The following is a 25,084-nucleotide window of genomic DNA, read 5'->3' as shown; positions in this document are numbered from 1 at the left end:
TTAACGCAATTCAACCTTGAATTCATCTTGGACAACATCACGCACTTTTTCTTGAATAGCATTGATTTCTTCATTGGTTACATTTCTATATTCAAATACGTTTACAAATATTATGATTATTGTTATTATTTTTAAATATCATGTTAGCCTCATTTACCTATCCATAGATCGGTACAGAATACGGTAACAGAGACTTCGTTTGTCGGTCTTTGGATGGGTAAATTCATCAATCTAAAATATCAATTTATTAGTATCATGCAAAAATATAAAATAAATGAATAAAAAAAAGAAGCCTCCATTCTATTTTCCCTTACCAATTGCACGTTCTCCACGATATCGCCTGCTGCGCCACGTACTACTTCACAAAAGTTGTTCTCATGCCATTCTCCTTTAGGAACCCAGAAAGAGATATCCTTGATACACGGGGGGTACTTTGAGAAAGGCTTGAATTTCTGAATCTTTCCTGGCGTAAACTGCTCGGTAAAGCGCTTATCCTCTGACCAAAACAAGCGAATATCTGGGATATCGAACAAAACCATAGCCAATCTTTCAAGACCCATACCAAATGCCCATCCAATCTTATTATCCAAGCCTGTGTATGTATAAGTGTGAGCATAATCATGGTCATAAGCGTGAGTATATGTGTGCGTATGAGTGTGTGCCCCGTTAATTAAATGAACCCTATTTCACCAGCCATCTATCTATCTGTTGCACCAGCCTAACCAAACCAAACCAAACCAAACTAATTTCATACCTGACTTATTCATCAATGGCTGCTGCACAACACCGCACCCAAGAACCTCAAGCCACGCTCCCTTGTAGAAAATTTCGACTTCCCAGCTAGGACTTGTAAAAGGGAAATAGGCATCAATCCAGCGCACCTTCAGGTCTGGTTCATCAGCAAACAGACTGTAAATCATACTGTTAATCGAGTGTTTTAGGTCTGCTGCAACTAATTGCACATTCTCGGGAGAGTGACAGCCTTGAATAGGGTTCGAAGGCTTGATAACCGTGTCATCCAAGAGGTCGATATTATTGGCACGAGTATCATTATTCATTCCAGCCTCAATTTGTGCTCTCATAGATACAGGGTCAGTGTTGTCAAAATAAGCAAATCCTTCGATTTGATGGAAAATTGGATAATGAGAAGCGTCAATCTCGTCTCTTCGGTAGACGTCTCCACTGATCAAAAACTTCTTTTCGCCCGAAGACAGACCCTGAAGCTGATGAGCGGAAGTGTGGGCGCGCAAGAGAGTGTTCTTGTCAAAGTAGTAATTGTCTGACTTTGTTCGACTTGGGTGATCTTTGGGAATCAGAAGATCATCAAAGTTTTGTTGGGTGCTGACAATAGGACTAAAACTGTGGAAAGGCTTGTAATTGTTAAAATGAGACTCGATCAACTGACGAATAATTGAGATTGGGTTTGTGGGTTGCAAATGAAGCTTTCGATTCATTTTGGAAAGCACATTTGGAGTCACATTGGTCCATTCGTCACGCTCAAAGGTTCTTCCATTCACTTTGACGAACTTGTCAGTGACAGTATAGTCTGAAAGCCGAGTATTATTAGTATTGTCATGTTTTTTTGGGCTTATAAAGAATAATAATTAATATTTATTTATTTATTTATATTTCTTATTTATTTTCTTATCTATTTATTTTGTGTGTGTGTTTGTATATATATATATATATATATATTCGTTTTCCTTTTGTTTTGTTTTTTACCTGAAGCCGTCGAGTAGGAACTGACACGGATATTACAGACACCAGTTGGTCTAGTGTAGCAAGACTTTGGCTGTACAAAACGCACCCAACTAACAGAGTGACGAAGCATATTGCCTTTGAATCTTTTATTTAATTATATATGTATATTACAAACAAAAAGAATTAAAAAAATATAAGGGGAGGCCGCCAGGGGGGAGGTGACTTAAGGTTGGTTGGGTTAGAAGAGCTTAAAAGAGAGGAACTTAAAAACTAAAAAATAAATAAATAAATAAATAAAAGTAAATAAATAATGTCAAATTTGAATAGATAATACACTTCTTTATTTCATCTTTTTATTATGACAGACCCGTTAGACCAAGATTTCGATTTTAATATCAATTTTACTATTAACTTTTGGTAATTGCCTAATTAGCTTTAGCCAAGACCTATTTATTATTTTACTTAACTGTAACAAAAGTGAAAAAGTAACAGAATAGAGAATTGTAAAAAAAAAGTCTACAAAAGTAATTGATATTTAAACCCCAGATTAAATATATTAATATTATGTAATCTTGGATTTAAATACTAACAATTTATTGCTTATTTATTTCTTATTAGGAAATTGGCCAAAATATTCGATTATGTTTTTAACGTGTACTTCTTGAACTTTTAGGTTTTGAAAAGAAAGAAATCGTGATTAATATTTATACTGTATTACAAAGAGAAAGACCATTAAGCAAACCATTCGAAAGATATCGATTATAGACATAAAGATATTTTTCTGATTTTAAACGTTCTTTGTGTTAGTTGTAATAATTTGGAAATATTTCGTAGTATTCAGTGACATCAAAGGAAACATTTTCCTGGTCCATTGACGGAATGGTTACCGGTAACAAAACAAATGGATCAAAATTGCTGATATTAACAATGTAGTTTTTAGAGCCTTCCTTCCTGTAGAGCTTCCAACGTTTGATAGATTCTATCTCGCCGTAAACGGACAATTCAGACATGACCATGTCTGTAACCATATCTCTTTCATAATAATAAGGAACATCGGAAATAATGACGGCTTTTTCGATTGGCAAGCGATCAGCTTGGCAACGACCCAGCGTCGTCATTTTTGCCATCTTAAGGGAGCCTGCCTTAACAAGATCGGAATAAAGCATACTACACACTGAGGCAAAAGAAAATCTTTTAGTGGCCAAAGTGTGCGCCGTAGCAGAAAAAAGTCTCTTGATAAGCGCAAGCTCTTTTTTGTGACAAGATGTTCTAGTAAAACCCACAGTAAGTAAGTTTAGCTGTGGCAAATGAGATTTGTAGCTTTCCCTTCCTCCTATTTTGTATTTACCCTACATTACGCCTAGTAATAAATGGATCCTCAATTGCAATCGGTTGATTATCCCACTGGTTACGCTTGAACATCGATCTGTTCAGACGTATAGAAATCGCACGGTTGAAATTGTGTCTGGTTCCGTAATAATAAAAGAAATCTATTAACAATTGGTCGAGCTTGGCTACATTTCTTGTCGCCCAAAATGTTCCGTTTCTTGTATATCTAATTTCCTTGAAACCATTCCGCTTAAGACTTGTGCGTTTGAAACAGTCATGGAAAGAAATGTTGCAGTGGATGTATGAATGCTTGTATTCTGTCTCTACCATATTTTTTGTATGGGAGTTGCAGTCCTCTGTATTGCATTGGCCTTCAAAAAAATCCTTGGGATTTTGTAGATTAGGAATTACAGGCGGATCGCACGTCATCAAGTACCACAGGCCCATAAGTGTATACGAATAACTACTCAAGGAACCATTGGAGGCTAAGATATGTATATGTATATAAGAATAAGAGTAAGAATAATATATACACTCACACACAATCGCACGCACGCGCGTGTGTGTACAAAATCAGAATGTTTACCATCATTAATATTCCTGCGCTTCACAAACTCCTTGATTGCATATATAAACGGCCTGACTCGTGGATCCAACTCCGAGTAAGCTTTTAAAAGACGTGTGTTGGTTGAACTCATGAGATTATTGACGCTAATGTCACAATGTATTCTGTGCGGCAAAACATCAAATTTACAAATAGGTACATTTGCATTGGGAACCGGCATGACATTTATCATCCCACTATTTCTCAATATGAAAGCCAATCGATGCATATTCATAATTGAATGCTGCTTCCTTGACTCTTTTCGTTTGTTAATCCAAGGATAATCATACTCGGGAGCAACGATTGCTAGATCCATATCCGAATCGCGAAAACCGAAACCATTGGCACTCGAACTTTTTTTTTAAATATATATATACATACATATATATGCAAATTATGTAGCTTTTTTTCTGAGATTTCTTGCCTTCATATCAGTGTATACATTTGATACTCATCGCGACTTACCCATATACCTTGACCTTATAGTTTTGGTTCCACGCGCCACCAATAATGTTCTCAATCCTTTGTACTATGTTCTGCCGTTTGGTTATATCCTCGGGTTTAGGGAGTAATGACTGTAATGGTGTTGATTGAATAAAACACCCTAATGACCTTTATGTATTATTCCTTTTCTTTGTAACCCATACCTTGTAAAGTTGGTTAATTTCTAAGCTAAGATCATGTGCACCTTGGTTTGGGATGTAGACAATTAAGAAAGCCTTAGGATGTTGGTTTACATCGAGTGGAGGAAATGTCAGGTCCTTGTGACGTGGGTCACTTTTGTAAGATGCAAAGCTCATCAGCTCAAACTCCTGTGGTGGAAATGTTCTGGTCTCGCCTCCGCTCTCAATATATTCGCTAAGATCATCAAAGGACTCCAAAAGATCTTCCAGTTTATTATACAAAAAATCGTCGTTGTACACAGCGTCTTCAATATCTTGATAGAGAGCCACTTGCGGATAGAGTTCCTGGTCTCTGAATGGAGTGGATGTCAGAGAAAAGCTACAGCAAAAATCCTTGATGTAGTGAATCAAAGGAACATCCACAACTGTAATCATTAGACAATCTTGGGTTTCTTTTTAGGAAGTAATGAGAGGTAAAGATAGAGATAGAGAAATACGAGTCGTTCCTGAGTTGTAAATGATAAAGATAAAACCAAAACCGTGTAATCTCTTTTTGGTCTGCTTTATTTAAACTCCCGTATTTTTTTTTGACACATCTATGCCAAGATTTGAACCAAAATTTACGATTCATATTTAAGAGATTTAGTAAATATAAAAAGGTAAACAACATCAAGATGTGTTCAATTGAAAGAGTCCTATAAAATACCAATGTTCAAGTACTCCATTATCTGTATACGAAGATCTCATTTAATAAAAAAAAACAAAAGAAAGAAACACTTGGGAGTAATATCCAATACAAAAATCTTTACATTTCATTTTTATTATTCTTTTTTCTTATTAATTGGTATAAGCAAATAAATCATAATACATAGAAGTTTTTCCTTCCTCTCCCCCTTTTTTTTACTTCTTGGATCGAGCCTGAGCTAAGAGAACTTCAGCTCTGGACTTGCTATTTGGGTCAAAGTATGGTCTCTCGGCCTACATTAGAAGATTCATTAGAGACAATACTTGTCATATGTATATAATAATACGGCATCTTACCTGAGTAGTAATTCTCCATCCATGGCGTTTTCCAGAGCCCAAGTAATCAAAGATAGCACAGTGCGATGTAACACGGTTGTCCCAAACAGCAACTGTATCTTCTTCCCACTTGAAACGAACTTGGAAGTCATAACCACCAGCCAGGTGCTCATACAAAAAGTTCAAAATGGTGTCCGACTCACGCTTGCTTAAACCAACAATGCTACGAGCAAAACCGGGTTGGATGTATAGAGCCTTCAAGCCAGTGACAGGATGAGTACGCACAAGAGGATGTGTATGCAAAACATTTTGACGACGCTGGGGAATTCCAGCGTTAACAGCACCTTCGGCCTGCTCTTTACCAGAATGAACAACCTCGAGACCTTCGAAAAACTTTTGCAACGCAGGAGAAAGCTTATCATATGCAGCATAGCTCGATGACCACAAGGTATCGCCACCAGTAGATGGGAGTGTGTCGATCTTCAAGAAAGTAAATCCTGGAGGCTGGAGCTCATAGCTGACATCAGTGTGCCATCCTGTAAAGAAAGAATATAAATTAGGAAAAATTAGGAAAATCACGATAAAAGCCATGAAAAGAACATGCATATACCTTCTGAAGCTCTGACTATTTTAGGATAATATGCGCTTTTCTCACTAAAATAATAGAAATAATAGAAGGCGTTATTAAATCATTTATTTTTATTTTGCTATTTTTGTTTACTTACACATCAACACTGTAAATTGGAAGGACATAGGGATGGTTGGGAGGGTGGCCACCAATATTGTGAATGTGACTAAGTAGTTAAATGAGTTAGCTGAAGTTAATGAATACACTTCTTTTGAAGTGAGGATGGTTCCACTTACAGAGGTCCTAATAACAGTAAATTTAAAGGAATTGATTAATATTAAATGTCCATTGAGCCGTATCAAAAGAAAACCTACCATAATGTCTGCCAAGGTCTTCACCCTGGACGATGTTAATATCCTGCTTTTTGAAGAACACAACACCGCGTTCAGCAATCAACAAAGCCAAATCATCCTTTTGCTGGTTGGTCAGCTTGGAGAGCTGTATACCGTGAATTTCTGTTCCAACATTTGGAGTCAAATCAAAGATTTTCTCAGCATTGTCATAGAGAGAAGCCTTTTTTGGGTCTGCGCGATGGCCAACATCGACATGTTTAAAAGGTTCAAGTTCAGGATACTATTAGAAGGTTAATACAATTAATTAAAATTAAAAATTATATATATATTTTAGCTTTTTCGTAGACAGATTTCAACATTACGGTAGTAGTAGGAGTAACCAAGTAGTAGTTGTCTGCAGCAGCAAGCTTCTTGAGATCAAGGACTTCTTTTACTGGGGCCTGGGTTGTAATGGCAGCGTTTGTCATTGTCAAGGTGATTTTATTATTATTATATATGTAACAATATTGGGAATACCATTAAAACAATTCTCAAATCAATGCTTATATACTTAATTAGTTTTTTTATTTGATTGAGGATAGTTTCTTGTCTAACCAGAATCTTCATAATCACAGTAAATTGCGCAATGGTGTAGATGTAGTACACAAATACCACAAATCCGGAGGTTGTAGTATTTGCGTCTTTAGGATTAAATTGCGTCAGATCATAAGCCTCGTTCGTAATATACCCGGGAAAACTGATGAAGCTTGTGGATACTGTAGTGTGAATAAAGCACTGAGCTCTCTTTTGCAAAAGTTTACCCATATAATGCAGATTAAGGCTGTTTGATTAAAGAGTTTCATTTATTTATCTTTCTGTGGGAGAAAAGAAAGTTTAAATTTTGCCTTTAAAACCATAAAGATAACGCATCTATAGTTATTGGCAATTGAATCATCAAAGTAATTTATGGTCTCATCGTTATTACTAATCCAAAAAAAAAAACTACAGTTCTACCTGTACTTCACAGACAGTAATCTAAAGAAATAAAATTTCCAACATCAATAGCAGTCAAACATACTTAATGCCAAGTATCGAGTGTTTTGGATAATTTTTTCACAGGCAAAGCCAAAGAGACGTGAAAGAGGCGCAATCATCTTAGGCTAGTTATTTGTGTGCTATCTTCTAGAATATACACGGGCACACTCTAAGAAGTAATATGTAAAATTTATATAATGTCTTTAAAAGATACAAACCTATAAATCAAATCTATTAGAAAAGCGTTTTAGTTGTTGTTATTAAACAGAATTTAAATCTTCTAAGGATATACTATTCAACCTATATATCATCATATATATTGAGTCAGTGATAACACCGAAAAAATTGTTGAGCTTTGAAAGTGTATGTGTATGTGTATATATGTATGCATGTCTTTTTTTTTCAAAGGAATATATTTATATACCTGGGAATATATTATCTGTGCGTAAGATGCAGTTGAACATATTCGAATACGTAATTTTACTGGTGGTCATATTTGATATCCTTTACGTAAAAATAAAAAATCTAGCTCAAACTATTATAGTATTCATGCACAAACAAGTTTGACTTTCGAGTTGTTCCCGATGCAAGGCCAAATTGTTAGTTAGTATTTTTCTTGCTCTTAGCTATGCAGCCTGTAATTTATATCCATGGTTTTTAATTGCTTATACTACAAATGTATTCTTGCTTACTAGATAATATCTTCATATATATATATATATATATGTATTTTATTTTGTATACTTAGTTAAAGACATTTGTTTAGTCCTTGGATTAAGGCCGTCAGAAATAAACCTTTTCTTTTAGAATAAAATAAATAGTCTATTTTCTCCTCAACTTACTAATTAGATTCAGTGTTGAAGAGGAAACTGTCGGTACTCTTGTGACAAATCCTACGGCCTCAGTTACAATGATTATGTATATGCGCTCAGCAGAAATTGGGCTATAAAATATTACATTATCTTTTACTATGTGTTTTTCCTTCTTCTACTTCTCAATATTTGTAATATTACCGATAAATCAATAAATACTTTACTTCTACCTACAAAAGGTTGAAAATTCCAAAAAAAAATTCCCAAGAGGACCAACAAACGCAATGATAAAGTCGCATAAAGGGATTGATTTGATCCTACACTTTCTCATTTTTTTTTGAAATTCGAACAAAAATAAATAAGCAAACAGAGACACTCATATGCAGAAACTGGTTGATCATTGTCTCGAGTATCTAGAAGAGAGAGGAGAAAGTCTTGTTTCATCTCTTGCAGCTCGCATTATATATTAACTTGTGGTATCCACCCTCCAAACGGAAATTATAATAGCAAGATATACGTACATTCGCTATTTTACTCTTTGTTTTCGACTTATGAGAATCTTTGCTAAATACATGGGTTGATTTTTGTGTATGGCTTTTTATTTTATTTTACTGCTAATACTAATACAATGAGTTTAATGCGCAAAGAGAAAATTGGTTACTCGAATGGACTGTCCCAAGGGATAGCATGTCTTTAATAGATTCCACACATATTGAGAGATAAAGTCAAATATATCAAACAATATAAATAAACTAGTAAGTAGTCTTTTGTAGTAAAACTATAGTATGTAATGCGCAGGATAAAGAGTCAAAGTAGAGAGTTTGATACACTCTATAGTAGAGCATTTAAAGATACAATATCATTTCGCAATCTTAAAGTCTCTTTTATGTCACCAAGACTAAGAATAATGGGATGTTTGCTTAAATTCAATTTCTTACACTCGACAGAGTGAATCACAAGCTATTACACTCACACAAGGTATTTCGTTTTACTGGATACCCTACTTTTCAGCAATATGGGTATGGGCTTTGAAGTTAATTGTCGGCTCAAATGCCGTCAAAATCACAATGTTACTGATGACAGCCAGATATTGGGCAAGAAATACGGCACATAAATCTAAAGGGAGTACACATATATATGAACTCTTGTATTATACATCATTTTTATTTTATCTTTTAAAACTATCAATCATTTACAAGTATTGAAACACACTAGATGATATAACAAGTAACTAGTTAAATAATGTGTTTATTTCCAAAGTACACAAGATAAAATAATGATAATATTGAAAGAACAAAGAACCCCCGCCTTCACCTAGTCATTATTTTCCTTTAATCATTTAATTAAGACCGTACCACAGGTATAAATGTTTGAGATAAAGCCATTCAAGCTCACAATTTTGCTGTAATCAATACTTACAATATTAACGAGATAGACAAAATGTAAGTAATGATTAAGTGGTTAATTGCACTTACCGGGCTTTGGATGTCTTGTATAGAGTTAAAGGATAAGATTGCCTAATGATATTCTAAAAGGCATATATGTATTGTATTGAACTTCTTTAGAGAATATAGCAGAATTCTAATGATGTTAAATCCATTCTTACAAGGCTATTCTGGTCAATTGATGTATTTATCATAAAATTATATGTATGGATGTATGTATACAATAAATATTTTTATTTTTATACATTAGGATTGGCTATGTTTTAACTTTATTCATGCAGTCTGGGTTCCTTGTATATTTTATTCGCTTTATACTAGGAGGTATCAATAGACTCCTATTGACTAAGACGCAGCAGGGGGGGTATTTTTTTTATGTTAACTTGATGTCTAGTAAAAGTGAATAAAGTTTGACTGATCAAAGAAGTATCCACACACTTAATATATAAATACGGCTTTGATTTTTTTTAATGCGCTTTGTGAATGAAAGTAGTCTTGTACTCACACCCAGCGTGTTACAGATCCTCGTAAAAGAAACGTGTCTTTTTTTCCTTTTTATTATACAACTTAAACACATACTATATAAATATACATATATGATCGTGTAATTGTATATAGATAAAAATATAGACCATGTACTGTGGTATTATTATTATTATTATTATTCATTGTATACAACTTAGTACAAGGTACTCAATAGATCCTTTCATTTACACCAAAAGTAATGTCTGTCCCCACGATATTATCTGAGTCTCAATGGTATGTCCGATGCACGACCATTTACCGCAAGCCAACCCGTTGACACCAAACACACATACATATACATACACAGATACACACATATACATACGCATTTATACGCACGCACACACACACAAAGAGAGAGAGAGAGAGAGAGCCTATTTTATTTTATTTTATTTTTTTATTTTATTTTATTTTAATTCAATTTCAATTTCAATTTTTATATACTATTATATTATTTTTCTACTTCCTTTTTTTTATTGTATATATCTATATATCTATATATCTATAAAGAAAAATCAATAATTCTACAACCACCTATGAACCTAGCTACAGACAAAGGAGACCATAACAAGGGCTCAGTAAACTCAACAGAAGAATCAGCAGACGATAGCGATGTGGGTACATGGCCTTGCATAAGTAGTGGCCATGAGGTTGTGGGCGGTCCCGACGGCAACAAGATTCTACCCGATTCACCTATACCTTCAGAACTACCACTTTACACAGAACCAGACACTCTGTCGTCTTCTCCAGAGACACATGCTCAGATGACTAGCAGATCGCGCAACAAAATAAAGGAATCCAAAACCACAAGCAGTAATGACAAAGCCACACCATTAAAGAGTGATCATAACCGAGAAAAACCCAGACCAAGGCGAGTGATTGGAAACTTTACGTTGATCAATACTCTAGGATCTGGCTCAATGGGAAAAGTCAGATTGGCAGTACACAATATTACTGGAGACAAAGTAAGAAGCCACTAGAGTACATATACATATACATACATGCACCTATACATAATGTGTGTATACACAGAAAAAGAATGATCTGTGAACAATATTTACGCCTACATGAACGCACACACACACGCATGTCCCTTTACTCTTGTTTAATAACCTTTTTCTTTCTATTTCTATATTTGTATGTCTTTCTGTCTCGGTCTCTTTGATATCAGCTTGCAGTCAAGATCGTTTCTCGAGTAATACCCTCAGAAAGACAGAGTTCGTCAGAGAGTAGCAAAAAGAAGAGAGAAAACAGGGAGATCAGAACCATTCGAGAGGCCAGCATTATGCTACTGTTACACCACCCGCATATTGTCAGCCTTAAAGAAATGGTGGTATTGGATCCATACTACTATCTGTTTATGGAGTATGTAAATGGTGGTCAATTACTAGACTACATCATCTCTCACAGAAAGTTAAAGGAAAAACAGGCCCGTAGTTTTGCACGACAAATTGCCAGTGCATTAGGTAGGTATTAATAGCACACACTAAACCCACATATACATACACTACGTACTACACACATTACACATTACACATTACACATTACACATTACATATTACACACAAAATATTAAATAACAAACGTCTCTTTAGACTATTGTCATCGTAACTCTATTGTTCACAGAGGTAAAGTTTAGAATAAGGGATGCCAAGTTTATGGGCTCATATTTACCAAGTCCCTATATATTCTTTTTCTTATTTTTTCTTTTATTTTTTTTTTGGTTTTGATTTTGGTTTTTATATAAAAGATTTAAAAATCGAAAATATCCTCATCTCCCAATCTGGCCAGATCAAAATCATCGATTTTGGTCTCTCGAACCTCTTTTCTCCCCGTTCACACCTCTCAACATTCTGTGGATCACTATACTTTGCCGCACCCGAGTTATTGAATGCACGATCGTACACTGGACCAGAAGTCGATGTCTGGAGTTTTGGTGTGGTGCTTTATGTTCTGGTGTGTGGAAAGGTACCTTTTGATGACCAGAATATGCCAATACTTCATGAAAAAATCAAACGAGGTGTAGTAGACTATCCATCTCATTTAAGTTCAGGTAAATATTATAACTATCATTTAAAAGAAACATAGACAGAGAAATAAGATAAGATAAGATAAAATAAAACAGAATACCCAAAAAAAGGTGAACTTTACAAGCACAGTATGTATACATAACCCTATATTGTTTTAGAATGCAAGAATGTGCTGACACGCATGCTGGTGACAAATCCGGCCCACAGAGCAACGATGTCTGAGATAATCGTGCATCCTTGGATGAACAAAGGGTATGATGGTCCGGTCGACAACCACCTTCCAGAACGTGTTCCCTTGACTCTTCCGGTCGATCCAGAGGTGATCCGCGGCATGACAGGTTTCGAGTTTGGAACAGAGACCGAGATAAAAGAACAGCTGGAAGCAATCATAACGTCTGAAGAGTATCAAAAGGCTGCAAAGATACTAGCTGAACGATGCGCTGAAGCTAATCGAATTCATTATCATTCTCGCTTTGCACACCCTACTCTGGGCAGCCGAAAGTCATTCTCGCTCTCAAACAACGATCCGCAGTCAGTCCCATCTGCTTACCACCCACTTGTCTCGATATACTACCTTGTAAAAGAACGCATAGAGAGAGAGAAGAGGGTAGCAGAAGCACCGGATGAAAAAAGCTCTGTTGGTAGCACACTTTCATCAGACGATGTACCTCTCGGTTCACGACTACCGGATATATCAGTCCCAGAATCTTCTTACATTGCTAAGAATTCTCTAGAGCCATCAATATTCGTCGACCCTCATGAAAACCCACTCGAACTTCGAGACACGCACCACGGTGGAGCATCTACTGGGGTTGCATATAATCACCGAGGAAAAGCTAATATCCGGGTGGATGACGAGGGTCACATTGTGGAAACCGATCGACCCAACTTACTCAACCACAGCCTCACTCGATTCTTTAGTCGGTCATCCACCCGCAACTCAGAACACACTGCACGCACTAATGAAGACGACGATGAATCAAAGAGATCAAGTGCTGTACGCGATGCAAGTGTCTTTAGACGTCTAAGCCAGGTTCTTTCTCGTGTACCTCAGCATGAGACGACGCCCAAACCACGCGAAGACGCTCGACGCAAATCTAGCCGGCAGCGTAACCAGAGTGCAGACTATTCTACTGACAGTGCACCCATTCCTATCCCTTCCAAATCTGACAATCGGTGGGGTAAGAACAGACAGAACCGGACCAAATCCTACGCCCACGCCAATTCCCTCCCTGCTCCAGATTCGTTTAATATGAACAGTGTTTCTCCGCCTGATAATCAAGGATTTGGACAAAAGATGACACATTTTTTCAGTCGAATGACAAGCACTGGCTCATCAGACCTAACATTTGCAAACTCCTCTAAGCGGAGACAGTCTTTGATAAATACCTCCCGAACACCTACCACCATCACCAATACTAATACTAATACTAATACTAATTATAATAACAAAACTGCCACTATTACCCCTTCAACTACTACTACTACTACTACTACTACTACTACTACTACTACTACAACCAATACTATTACCAATCGTATATCTCAAGGCAAGGCAGCACCCATTCAGAATCTTCCGAAAGTATCCGCCCCTGAACCGAAAAAGCCCCATAACCATGAACAAGTATTTCCCCCGACAGTTAATGGGGCGTCCTGTACTCAGCAAGGCTCAGCCGACGAGAATATCCGGCCTGTATTTATCAAGGGCTTGTTTTCTGTCACCACTACTTCTACAAAACACCCGTCTGTGATTAGAGCAGATCTTATCCGGGTATTGGAGCGTATTGGAGTCAAATGGCGGGAAGGAAGAGGACGGTTTGAGTGTGTACATATACCGAGTATCGACATGAAAAGAGTGGTGAAGCCTGAAGACGAAGAAGATGATTTGGACCCAAACAATAATAATTCTTATGACTCGGAGGATCTTTCATCAGCGTCGTCGTCCTCATCGCCTTCAGAGGGAGCTTCTTCTGCATCTGGTCAGCTGGATCCTGCAATTACAACTCAAGCCCAGACACCCACACCAGTTACAGTACCTGACCTGGTTGTACGATTTGAAATCTACATTGTCAAGGTACCTTGGTTGCTGGGTATGCATGGTCTACAGTTCAGAAGGGTCAGTGGCGACCCATGGCAGTATAAGAACATGTGTAGTCGTATTTTGGCCGAGTTGAAGTTGTAATATAGGGGTTAATTGCTTTATTGAGCAAAACATTTAATTCATTGTATAATATCCAGTCGCATTTATTTACTTGTTATTCTTCATAATTATAAAGGTTAATATTTATATATATTAAATACACACATAATAATAATTTCTTTGAAAAAAAGAAAACAAATATTGAAGGGACTTGGTGTTCGATATACTCCTTAAAGATGTGTATACCTTGGTTTATACTGTGATAAAGGAGAGCTCATTTTTTTGTATATCATATATATATATATATATATATATATATTGACGTATAGAAATATTCACAAAGTAGCAATTGCTATTATCTTGTTGATTTCTTCTTCGTCTTCGTCTTTTCGTATGTTCTTTACAGATGATGTTATAGAATAGGTTGACTTTGGTCGATAATTCGATATATATATATATATTTTCGATTTCTTCTTTTTTTCTTTATTATATGATATGATATGATATTGTATTATGCTGTGTGCTTCCGACGCTTGGAGACAAATTCATCCACCATTGTATTGTACAATTCGTCATGTAGCGCTTTTACCTTTCCGTGATGTTCATTTAGACGGATCAATTCAGACTGAAGTGCTGTAACCTGGGATTGTAAAGATGTACTAGAATCTTCAGTCTACACCAAAGAGAGAGAGAAAAATAAGAAGACAATTTAAATAAATACAATAAATGTAATCATTTTTTTATCTGTCTACTCCACACACACAATATATATATATATGTATATTTTATACCTTCATCTCTTTTAACATTATCTTTGCTTTCTGAATAGATTCTGTTGGGGTGGGTAATGAAGAATAAAGAGGACCAGCCTCAACAAGCTGTTGATGTTGTTTAAGATCCTAATTTTTCATACATACATATATTTTACAAAGAGAAATGGGTGAGTTGATTCATAAATTTTAGATTTTGTATATAATATAATATAATATGTGCATCTAAAGATTTGCTCCAGTTTTAAAGTGTGAGAAATATTTACCATGTGGGTGTCCATCACGATTTGCTCTGATCCATTTCTACGCTCTTCTTCTTGTGACACCATGGCACGTTTAAATGGTTTCCACGCCATGGGAGTGATCTTTTGTGAGCTAGCACCTGTGAGTAATTCCGCTGGGCGCAAGAAGCAAGAGACAAAAGTAACATGTCCCTTGTGGGACTCAAATTTACGTAATGGCTGTCGACTGGCTACATCCCATACTATACAATTTCCATCTTCTGATGAAGAAACCAAAAGACTATCATCGAATGATAGACTAAGACCTGTAATAGGTCCACTACACACAATATATAGAAATAAATAAATAAGCGAATACAGAAGAAGAGAATAGTTATTCTAATAGTAGCAATAGCAATAGCAATAGCAATAGTATAAAATAGAATAAAGAAATGTTAACAAAGCTTACGTGTGACCAGAGAACACAGTTCCAAGAGATGGTTCAGAGCTTGCTTGGATTTTGGATGAAATTGGGTCAACTGTTTTGATGCCGACTGATTCAACCTTACCCATCCCACCAACACTCTCTACGGTGTGTGTACCGTATGTCTTGTCCTGGCGTCTTCTGTACAACTCGACTGAATAGATTTTGTCTTCGCACGCAGCAAAGAGCATGCTTTCTGAGGGATTTACGACGACTACAGAGACTGGTTTTGGGAAAAGGAAGGTGGTGAGGTGCTTTCCGGTAGCCAGATCCCATAGTTTGACGGTATGATCCTGACTGGCAGTGTAAACACGAGCACCAGCCATGGTACCACATCCGACGTGCATATCTGTGATTGGGAGTGTGTGGTCTGACCAGGAGTAAAGAGGCGAAGGACGTTCCATGGCATCGTGCTGGTCGTCGCTCTGGGTTGTGTCCAGAAGGTTGGCCAGAACCCAGACGTTGACAGAGGCATCTTCACTGGCAGTCAGTAGAGTGGTGTCGTCGTCGCTGAATGCAAGACGGGTAATTGCGCGATAATGAGCTTCGAATACGCGCAAGAGGTGGCCGGTTGCGATGTGCCAGAGATATACTCGACCGGTTGCTGTGGCACCTGCTACGTATGCTCCCTGGTGTGATGCAGTGACGGTAATTATTTTTTCGGGAGTTGTCATTTTGTGAAGAATCTGATCGCGTTGCCAGCCGTAGACATTGAGCACAGCGCGGTCAGTCTGTGCAGTGAGAATAGCACCTGTCTGGAGAGTAGCACCTGGACGAGGCACACGAGCCAGGCCAGCCTTTGGTGACATTGACTGTTTGAATGAAAAGAGGGTTGACCCTGAGCGGATGTCCCACACATAGATTGTTGAGTCTGTGCTTGATGCTGAGAGGGCGACTTCTGTGAACATGATCTAAACTGTGTCTTTATTTCTATATCTCGTATATATGTATATTTATATGTATATTTGTTTTTATTCTTTTCAAATTGTCAAGCAGTATTTCTCTCGCTTTCTTTCGTTCGTTCGTTGTTGGCTTGGAGGGTAGGGTTGCAGAGGGTTTGGAGAGGTAAAATTTGCATTGAAAAAGAAGTACAAGCCACCAGGGTACATGAAAAGCGGTCAAAAAAGAGGAAGAGGATAAAGAAGGATTTTGTAATGATAGTGTGTTGTGTGTCTTTGTGTACAAACACACAAATGTAAACATATGGATACATATATATATATATGTGTATGTATGTATATACTTATATGTATGCATGTACGTCTATTAGTGTTTGTGCTTGTGTTCGTGTTCATATTTGTGTTTGTGCATGTTATATGGCCACACACGTGGAATTGATCGTGCTCTGGATTGAATGAATTTGATGCATATTCTTACGGAAGGACAGTTCCAAGAAATCCGTAATAGTTATAATGGGAAATGTGTATATAGATTATACAAATATATATACTAATTTATTAATTTATATATTTTTATATATATATTTTTTAAGAAAGTAAAATACAGGGTAAGATCATGGGTAATTTGTTACACTTGGTTCTAGTAAACGTATGTTTTGTGTGTCTTGGACAGTCACAGTAACCCTTATACTTTCTTTTTCTTTTATGATTTTTGGCGTCTAATTTCTAAAGAAGTCTAAATAACGCACCACTTGTAAGTGTATAAAATCAAGTAAATAAGTTTACGGGTATATTTTTATGTATATATATACATTCGATAAAGTAAAATTTTCTTAATAATAAATTCGCACGCACGCGCCTCTATATTATTAAGGGTAAAGAGTAATAATGATGATAAAAATAAAATAATAAAAATAAGGAAGAGGAAACGGGAGATGAAGGGTAAAAATGGTCCTTACTTCTTTTAGGGTCTTCTTGATCGGATGCCAAAAATGAAAAGCAAAAATTAAGAATATATCTGAGACGAATGAGGCGAAATATTATTGTAAATGTGCATGCGGCGATCCGATGAAGACAAGGATGAAGAAGAGGGATTAATATGGGTAGAAAGTGGCGTGAATTACAAGAAGTCTAAAGACATGGAAATTAAAATAAGAATATTGGGCTAATTAAGAGGGGGAGGAAAATCTCGTGTGGATAGATAGATTTCCAATAGGCGTAAAGAAGACGAGAGAGTTTAATTATTTTTATAATAAAAAAAAAAAACCTTCTCGGCGGCGAACCATCTGTGCGTTTTTATTTTATTTTTATTATTATTTTTTGTAGTGAAGGGGTTGAATAGGCGGAGTGAATGATATTTTTGTGCGTTTATTTCTTTTTTGGTGCTAGGGATTTCTTGGATGGCAAATGCTTCCAAACTTGGCCTGTTTTACTACTCTCAATTACAACTTGAGATTTTCTTGGGTACACGAATCGGCCGATATATGGCCTTATCGTTGATAAGATGCCCTGATCAAATGAATGGCGGCATTGACATCCTTCAAAGGTCTCAGGCGATGAAGTTGACTGGGTTGTACAAAAAGAGTGGTCCAACTAAGTTGACAAGGTCTTCCGTTTTCCGGCTCTCTTGAAATGATGTCTATTGTTGCTACTACAATCTTGATTACTATTAGTTCTATAGATTTCTTTACAAGGTTTTGCCGACAAGCCTTCTCAACCGATGGACCGGAGAAAGCGTATTCATCAAAGCGGGGAGGAATATAAAATGGTCAATGTACACCCTCTCTCAGTATTATAATCAGTCTTGTGGCGGTGATTGGATGGTACCGTGGGAAACCTACTGGTGCGGTACCCTAAAGTCATCGAGTCACTTTCATGATCAAGGTTGGGCGGTGCTGGCATCAGGAACCAAAAGAAGAAGAAGAAATTAAATATACTTATAAAAAAAAACGCTAGTAGAAATTTTTTTATTTTTTATTTTTATTTTTTGTTGCCATGTGTACCTATTTTAATTTTCTTCCTTTCCTTTTCTTACCTCTTCTTCTTTGACTTTGATGCTTATTTAATTACATGGTCTGGCCTATTAGCGATCAGAAGGTTTCATTCGCAACCCACACAATGACAAACTACCCTTTATCCCCTGCCTCAATTTCTCCAGTCCACCTGACCGCACCACATAGACAGGCCCGAACCGAAGATCAGTTTGCGGCAATGATGATTGATGAGGACGACGACTTTCTCGAAGACGAAGAAGATGAAGAAGACGACGAAGAAGACAGCTCGGTCGACGAACAGAGTCCAAACGCCCGTAGAAACCAAAACTTTGAAGATCCTAAACGTCTGCCCAACCGCGCCCTTTTTCTCAATTTTACGTCTGATCTCAATCCACAAAAGAAGAACAAGAAGAAGTCAAAACCAAAGAAACAGACTGCCTACAAGGTCAATGGTGTTAATATTTTGAACAGGTAAATATATATATATACTTGAATATACCCAAATATACCCCCCAATTATATATATATATCTGTGTGGGTATAAAAAGTCAGTCAAACTAATTAGATCAAATAGAAACAATTTGGACAGCAAGACGGCGATTGAAAGAATTCAACGTAGACGTGAAAACCACAACCACGTTGAACGTAGAAGACGTGACAATATAAACAACACGATACTTGAATTGTCTCAGGTAGTTCCCAATGCTCTTCAGCCAGGACAGAAGCCAAACAAAGGAAATATTCTCAAATTAGCACTGGATTATATAAAGGTACAAGACAAAATTCAATAGATTAATGGGATTAGCAACTGTAGCCTATAGACACAAATAACTAATCAGATCTACTTTTCTTCTATTATTACAATCTTAGGACCTTCAACTAGACAACCAGCGCTTAGTAAGTCAGCTAGACCCTTTGGTGGTGGGTCAATCTTCTCGCCAATTGCAGCAGGCCAATAGTACCCCACAATCACCCGTTAGTCGACCATCAATTACACAAGACAGACGCCAAACAGTGCCTATCCCTCAGAATTCTCAAGATCAATTGCAGTACCACCACCAATCATTCCCAACCAATCATTATTCCGCAAGTACCCCTTCATTACCCACTTCTCCCAATCCATTATTTTCCCGGGTATTTGCCCAGACTCCGTTGAGCCCATTGTCGCCCATGCACCCAACATCCTCAATGTCTTCTTCTTCGTCGTCTATTTCTGGCTACCAATACGATGACAGTCAACCTGGAAACCCACCTCCCTTAACACTGCCACCTCAAATGGGTTATTCTGGCTATCCCGGACCAAATAGCTTCACAGGCACCATCACAACCACTGCAATTACTCCAACAACCGCAAAATCCGCAACAGCTCCAACAACAGCAAATATGAATAATGGTAGTACTGGATTCCATTCCTTACCTTCTTCTGCCTCATCTTCTCCTGCACTTTCCCTGACATCTTACTCGGCCCCTCCCCCACAACCTACGCTGGTGTATGTATCCAACTCACCCGGTCCACCCCCATCCTACTACAGTCCTCACCACTACAGCCACAGCCACAACAATTATGGTCTGCCTCAACCTCCGTCTGCTGATGTTGTAAATCCTACAAAAGTCTTCAACACATCGTCAGGAGTACCTCTACGCTCACTCTTACCTGCCAACCAAAAGCATAGTCCTTTAATAGCGACTTCAACTTCAACTTCAACTTCAACTTCAACTTCAACTTCGGTACCAGCATCAGTATCAGCATCGGCATCGACATCGACAGTTTCGTCAAGAACATCTCCTTCTCCCCCACCTCCACTACCATTACCACTGCCATACTTGCCCACACTACGGATGAGTGGCTGTGAAAAGATTTATGGTGGAGTCTGTCGATACTAATAATGTACTCATACCACAAAAGCATCGATGGGCTGGAGTACTTCTTCTATTTTCCTTTTTTGTTTTTTTTCTTCTTCTTTAAAAAGAAACATCCTTACATTGTGTATATATATATATATTTCTTCATCTTCTTATTTTCTTTCTAGTCACCGAAACTTTCAGATGAACTTTTGTACTAAAGAAAGACCATCATATTTTTTGTTCTTTTGATATTCTTTCATTCATTAATTTATTCATTCATTTATTCATTCTCATTCATTCGCTCATTTTCTTTTTCATTTTTGCTTGACGTTCATTTCTCTACACCTTTTCTTTTTTCATTACACAAAAGCAAACCCAACCAAAAAACTCATGCACCTTTCCTTTACATTTCAATCATTTCTACTATCAGTACTTCTTCTACTTTTTTGTTTTTTTTTTATGCTTTATACTATTTACTTCTTTAACCTAGGTTTTTCTCCTAACTGACCATCATCATCATATTCTCTCTCTCTCTCTCTCTCTCTCTCTCTCTCTCTCTCTCTCGTTCGTTCGTTTTCGTTTTCTTCTTCTTCATACACTCATCATTGTTTCACTAAATACACGCACATACACACATACACACATAAATTTATGGACAGTGCGCCCATTCTGCTTCTAAATAACACACTATACACGTTTATACTAAGACGTGAAATTATTTATATTATATGTATATATTGTACAATGTACGCAGCTCTACACACACAACGGAGATTTCGGATTATACTGTAGCTTGCATGTTTTCCGAATCAAACTCTCTGAGAATGCCACGTGATTATTATTTTATATATAAAAAAAATCCCCTCCCCCTTTCTCCCATTTCTGTAAAAAATGAACATACAAGGATCCACATGCGGGGAGGAGGATATAATACCCTTTTTTGGTTGTGCAAGTCAAAAATAATAATAATAATAGAAAATAGAAACTGAAACAAAGAGAACAAAGAGGAACCCATAGATGAAAATTTAGGATTTAGTGCTATTTAATCACGTGGACATTTATTAATAATAGAGAGAGAAAAAAAAAGATACCTTACATACAGTCCATACACCAACTACACTACATACAATAGCATGTGTAATATATATAAATAAATCAGAATGAGAGCGGTAATTGGCGGGGAAAATAATATTAATAATTAGATACAAAAAAATACACAAAATACACAAAAAATTTGTACATCAAAAAATTATTAAAGATTATTTTTTTAAAAGGAAAAATAAATAAAAAATTAATAAATAAACTGTACGTGAAAGGAAGCTATTCTGTATCGATATTTGTACATAAGGATTTCTTTTATCCGATCTGATTATGGAATATAGTCTGGAGCACAGTAGATCTCATAATAGTAAGATCTACCGAGCAATAAAACAATAATTAAAAAAAAATAAAAAAAAACCTCTCAATTATCCCAAATATTTGGTATTATTTTATCCGCCTTTTTTCTTCTTCTCTCAATCGATATAAACCAAGAGATTCATTTAATTGTTCATTATAAATGTAAGTAAGTAAGTGAATAAGTATGTAAAGAAGAGGGAGAAAGAAAGGCAAGGAAATCAAAGTAAAAGTTTATTATGTATTATTCACAGTCATGTAAAGCTTTCTTTTCAGCTTTCGATCCTTGGACCTGTCCTTCCTTCTTTGTTCTTTAGGATTGGTTTGGGAACCACCTGATTCTTGTTCAAAGCTAGCGGATTCTGAATACTGGCGTATAATGTGTGCACTCTTGGAATGATGTTTTGCCAGACCAGGCCTTGCTCGGGTCGGTTTCTGAGCGCGGCAGTCGTCGGAAACCACGCCCTCGATGTCACTCGTGCAAGGTTCATGGTGGTCAAGAAGTGGTAAACTGAGTTGATGAGACTCAATACCAGAGAACTGGGATAATCTCAAGCGGTATAGAATAGCGTCTATTGCCAATTCAACCCTCAAACTGTTTTTGATAATTTCCATCTCTTTTAGGTCAATTTGTCAGTGTCAAAATAAAAAAGATCAAATCAAATCAAATCAATTGATCGGTTGGTAAAATTGATTTATTAACCGATTCTCAACTTACTCGGCCATGTTGCTCGCTCTCCACACATAATAAATGATTCTAAATCCCATGTTGTTGGGTTCGACAAGACCCTGATAAAATCCATCTTGCCAAGCTCAGGCACAATCGTAATATCACCGGTGTATTTTTGATCAAATACCGCATTAAGTTTGTGAAACAAGAGCGGCATCACACCGATCTCCTTCATCTATAACAACATATCATCATCATCATCATCATTGTCATTATCACTACGGTTATAATTATTAGTGGTATATACATATTGAGTCTGCACTTGCTTGAGTAAATCGATGCTGACACTCATTCTTGATGATTCTTAGGCAAAAGGACGTTACTTGACTAGCTTGAGTCGTGTGGCTATTAGACATAAATGGCCACACATGTGGATTTACTACAAATTTGGTTGGAATGAAAAATAAAATAAAATAAAATAAATGCAAATACAAATACAAATATAAATATACCTTGACAGACTATAAAGTGGTTTATGTGAAATAACTCTGATAGTTTTTCCATTGGAAGATCGCTGCAGAAAAATAAAACAACAACCAATTATTTTTGCTTGACTCTTTTATCTATATTCTAATACACTTACTTGTCTACTGTTCCGTCCATGTATCCCTTTGCGTTAGATGGGTCCCAAGGAACTGTGTTTCCGTTCTTATCTCTTGCCATTAGTTGTGCAGGTGCATAGATAAAAGGCACTGCGCAAGAGCTTAATCTGCACAAAATTACATATACAACGCATTAATATTCTACAGCAAGTTTGAGCTACATATGTACTTGCACTGCAGACCAAACAAGCTACAGTATATATGTATATGTATATATATATATATATATATCAGTCAAGTGAAACGGTTTTTTTATTTGAGTATTACCACATCTGGTGCTGTGAGATAATTCAATAACTGTGGCATATCATGTAGTGTATTTGTACTGACAGCTATATTGAGAATTCTGTGAGATCGATTAAAAGCTTCCTACATCAAAGTTAATAAATTAGACATATATATATGCAAAAAATATTCTTTTCTCTCTCTCTCTCTCTCTCTCTCTTTATTGTTGGTCTGACTGTGAGTTTTGTACCTGAAATGTAACGTTTCCAACATTGTCTATAATCGATTTTTTCAAAACCTCGGGATCAAATAACCCTCCTTTTGACAATAGTCTTTGTAGCCGTCTTAATGGAGTATCAGGGTGCTCAATCTCTTCAAACATTTCCTGTAAATTCAAATATAGATCCAAATGTCAGCATATGAAGATTTGTAGTAATTAAAATTTCGTTATTCTTTTCTATATATATATATTGATTATTAGATAATAAGGAGTAATAGTAACAGTAATTTACAAAGTTATAGTCAGAAATATGGTCAAAGGATATTGCTAGATCTTCATCTGTTCTTGTACACACGACCGCTGCGACTACACTTCCGGCCGATGTACCGGATATGATGCGTGGTAAGAGCTTTTCTTTGAACAGACAGTGGAGTACACCAAGATGACACAGACCTAAACGAGAACAGTATTATTATTTTAATATGTGTTTGTAAGTGTGTACTTGCCTATTGAACCACCTCCACTAAGCATAATTGCAGTTCGACCAAATACTTGGCGTGTATTCATAAAAAATGTATGCTTTGCTTCAAATGTCAGTTCTGACTCTTGATCTGAGTCGATTGGATGATCGCATATCCAATTGAGTTGCATGACAACTTCATCGAGGTATGAATTAATCAAACTCTTTGTTCCTGTGAGGAATTTGCTGTACAACTTGTAATAATAACAATAATAATAGATAATTAATATACATATATACATTTATATATATATATATATATATTCATGTATGTGTTTTACTTTTGGGCTTGACATGTCTCCAAGGTTACGGGTCATATTTGTTTGAAGCTGAAAAATGGTTTGGCTGATGGAGGGATTTGATTTACGAGTAGCCTGTAGTTGACTTAGACGTGTCTGGATCAATTCCCAATCATAATCAGACGATTGGTGAAGATTCTGCCATTCCTCAAGACCCTGTGTGCAGTCTAGAGCATTTGCTGTCTCGAACCATTCTTGGTAGGTCTTTGCCGATTTTAGGAGGTTTTGATGATATTTAATCAGATTTTCTTGACTAGATCGAGACCTATAATACAACTGCTATATATAAATAAATATCTAAATCTAAATCTATATCTATATCTATATCTATATCTATATATATGTATGGATGTATTCTTATGTACTTCTTTTCTTTAGATAATATGTATTTATTTTATTTTATTGTAATCTACATTTTGCAGGAAAGAATAGATCTTTGACAAGATCAAACTAGGCAGACTGTGGGAAGTTGTGGCAAGTGTTTTGATGGTCCTTGTTTGAGGGATACTGTTGCTGGATTCCATCAGAAGAAGGTTAGGGTCAGGGTTAGGGTTAGGGTCAGGGTTAGGGTTAGAGCTAGGGTTAGGGCTTGGATTGTGGTTTTTTAACCCTAATGTTTCCATATCTGTTTTTTTTTTCTTTAACTAAAAGTCAATTGGAAACAAGTAAACAAAGAAGATGATAGAGCGAGAAAGAAAGAAAAGGAGGTATTGAATTAT

At 36.5% G+C, this 25,084-nt stretch overlaps 8 protein-coding genes across 8 annotated transcripts; 1 reads left to right on the top strand and 7 right to left on the bottom strand.

Moving 5' to 3' along the window:
* Positions 1-1,831, bottom strand: PHYBLDRAFT_59661 (hypothetical protein; the record flags this gene model as incomplete). The annotated part of the gene is made up of 5 exons (XM_018440538.1): positions 1-85; positions 158-231; positions 315-592; positions 755-1,546; positions 1,723-1,831. 5 exons carry the CDS (start codon positions 1,829-1,831, stop codon positions 1-3), a joined length of 1,338 nt encoding a protein of 445 aa, XP_018294169.1.
* Positions 1,832-2,268: 437 nt separating this feature from the next.
* PHYBLDRAFT_75979 (hypothetical protein) lies at positions 2,269-4,720 on the bottom strand. The gene is made up of 5 exons (XM_018443110.1): positions 4,282-4,720; positions 4,100-4,209; positions 3,617-3,987; positions 3,050-3,515; positions 2,269-2,970 (listed from the first exon to the last, which is right to left on the bottom strand). The coding sequence occupies exons 1-5, from the start codon at positions 4,690-4,692 to the stop codon at positions 2,505-2,507; spliced, it is 1,824 nt and encodes a 607-aa protein (XP_018294168.1). The 5' UTR covers positions 4,693-4,720; the 3' UTR covers positions 2,269-2,504.
* A 437-nt stretch (positions 4,721-5,157) lies between these two features.
* On the bottom strand, positions 5,158-6,665 carry PHYBLDRAFT_143110 (hypothetical protein; the record flags this gene model as incomplete). The annotated part of the gene is made up of 7 exons (XM_018430936.1): positions 5,158-5,235; positions 5,299-5,813; positions 5,888-5,931; positions 6,003-6,071; positions 6,142-6,148; positions 6,220-6,478; positions 6,561-6,665. The coding sequence occupies 7 exons, from the start codon at positions 6,663-6,665 to the stop codon at positions 5,158-5,160; spliced, it is 1,077 nt and encodes a 358-aa protein (XP_018294167.1).
* A 2,190-nt stretch (positions 6,666-8,855) lies between these two features.
* On the bottom strand, positions 8,856-9,663 carry PHYBLDRAFT_166098 (hypothetical protein; the record flags this gene model as incomplete). The annotated part of the gene is made up of 6 exons (XM_018435363.1): positions 8,856-8,922; positions 9,029-9,140; positions 9,221-9,235; positions 9,380-9,426; positions 9,500-9,552; positions 9,631-9,663. The coding sequence occupies 6 exons, from the start codon at positions 9,661-9,663 to the stop codon at positions 8,856-8,858; spliced, it is 327 nt and encodes a 108-aa protein (XP_018294166.1).
* A 1,092-nt stretch (positions 9,664-10,755) lies between these two features.
* On the top strand, positions 10,756-14,203 carry PHYBLDRAFT_109828 (hypothetical protein; the record flags this gene model as incomplete). The annotated part of the gene is made up of 7 exons (XM_018428138.1): positions 10,756-10,956; positions 11,163-11,457; positions 11,587-11,619; positions 11,742-12,044; positions 12,180-13,202; positions 13,689-14,000; positions 14,055-14,203. 7 exons carry the CDS (start codon positions 10,756-10,758, stop codon positions 14,201-14,203), a joined length of 2,316 nt encoding a protein of 771 aa, XP_018294165.1.
* Positions 14,204-14,625: 422 nt separating this feature from the next.
* PHYBLDRAFT_186141 (hypothetical protein) lies at positions 14,626-16,667 on the bottom strand. Its single transcript, XM_018439200.1, has 4 exons — positions 15,622-16,667; positions 15,198-15,492; positions 14,953-15,060; positions 14,626-14,834 (listed from the first exon to the last, which is right to left on the bottom strand). Exons 1-4 carry the CDS (start codon positions 16,542-16,544, stop codon positions 14,673-14,675), a joined length of 1,488 nt encoding a protein of 495 aa, XP_018294164.1. The 5' UTR covers positions 16,545-16,667; the 3' UTR covers positions 14,626-14,672.
* Positions 16,668-18,025: 1,358 nt separating this feature from the next.
* On the bottom strand, positions 18,026-18,437 carry PHYBLDRAFT_143107 (hypothetical protein; the record flags this gene model as incomplete). The annotated part of the gene is made up of 2 exons (XM_018430935.1): positions 18,026-18,186; positions 18,314-18,437. 2 exons carry the CDS (start codon positions 18,435-18,437, stop codon positions 18,026-18,028), a joined length of 285 nt encoding a protein of 94 aa, XP_018294163.1.
* Positions 18,438-22,006: 3,569 nt separating this feature from the next.
* Positions 22,007-24,988, bottom strand: PHYBLDRAFT_59654 (hypothetical protein; the record flags this gene model as incomplete). Its single annotated transcript, XM_018440537.1, has 12 exons — positions 22,007-22,386; positions 22,488-22,674; positions 22,823-22,878; positions 22,952-23,013; positions 23,083-23,208; positions 23,263-23,291; positions 23,369-23,470; positions 23,577-23,711; positions 23,839-23,999; positions 24,062-24,260; positions 24,348-24,630; positions 24,807-24,988. 12 exons carry the CDS (start codon positions 24,986-24,988, stop codon positions 22,007-22,009), a joined length of 1,902 nt encoding a protein of 633 aa, XP_018294162.1.
* Positions 24,989-25,084: the final 96 nt, after the last annotated feature.

This window comes from Phycomyces blakesleeanus, assembly GCF_001638985.1.
Source record: "Phycomyces blakesleeanus NRRL 1555(-) unplaced genomic scaffold PHYBLscaffold_6, whole genome shotgun sequence".
Lineage (NCBI taxonomy): Eukaryota > Fungi > Mucoromycota > Mucoromycetes > Mucorales > Phycomycetaceae > Phycomyces > Phycomyces blakesleeanus.
The sequence above is the reverse complement of the archived record's forward strand: the minus strand, read 5'-3'. Positions and strand labels throughout refer to the sequence as shown.

Coding starts and splice junctions, on each gene's coding strand:
- PHYBLDRAFT_75979 (XM_018443110.1), bottom strand. CDS start 4,692: ATGATTACAGTTGTGGATGTTCCTTTGATTCACTACATCAAGGATTTT. Junction 4,210..4,281: donor AAATTAACCAACTTTACAAG/GTATGGGTTACA, acceptor ACACCATTACAG/TCATTACTCCCTAAACCCGA. Junction 2,971..3,049: donor ATTACTAGGCGTAATGTAGG/GTAAATACAAAA, acceptor GGGTTTTACTAG/AACATCTTGTCACAAAAAAG.
- PHYBLDRAFT_186141 (XM_018439200.1), bottom strand. CDS start 16,544: ATGTTCACAGAAGTCGCCCTCTCAGCATCAAGCACAGACTCAACAATC. Junction 15,493..15,621: donor ACTGTGTTCTCTGGTCACAC/GTAAGCTTTGTT, acceptor TATTGTGTGTAG/TGGACCTATTACAGGTCTTA. Junction 15,061..15,197: donor TCGTGATGGACACCCACATG/GTAAATATTTCT, acceptor ATGAAAAATTAG/GATCTTAAACAACATCAACA.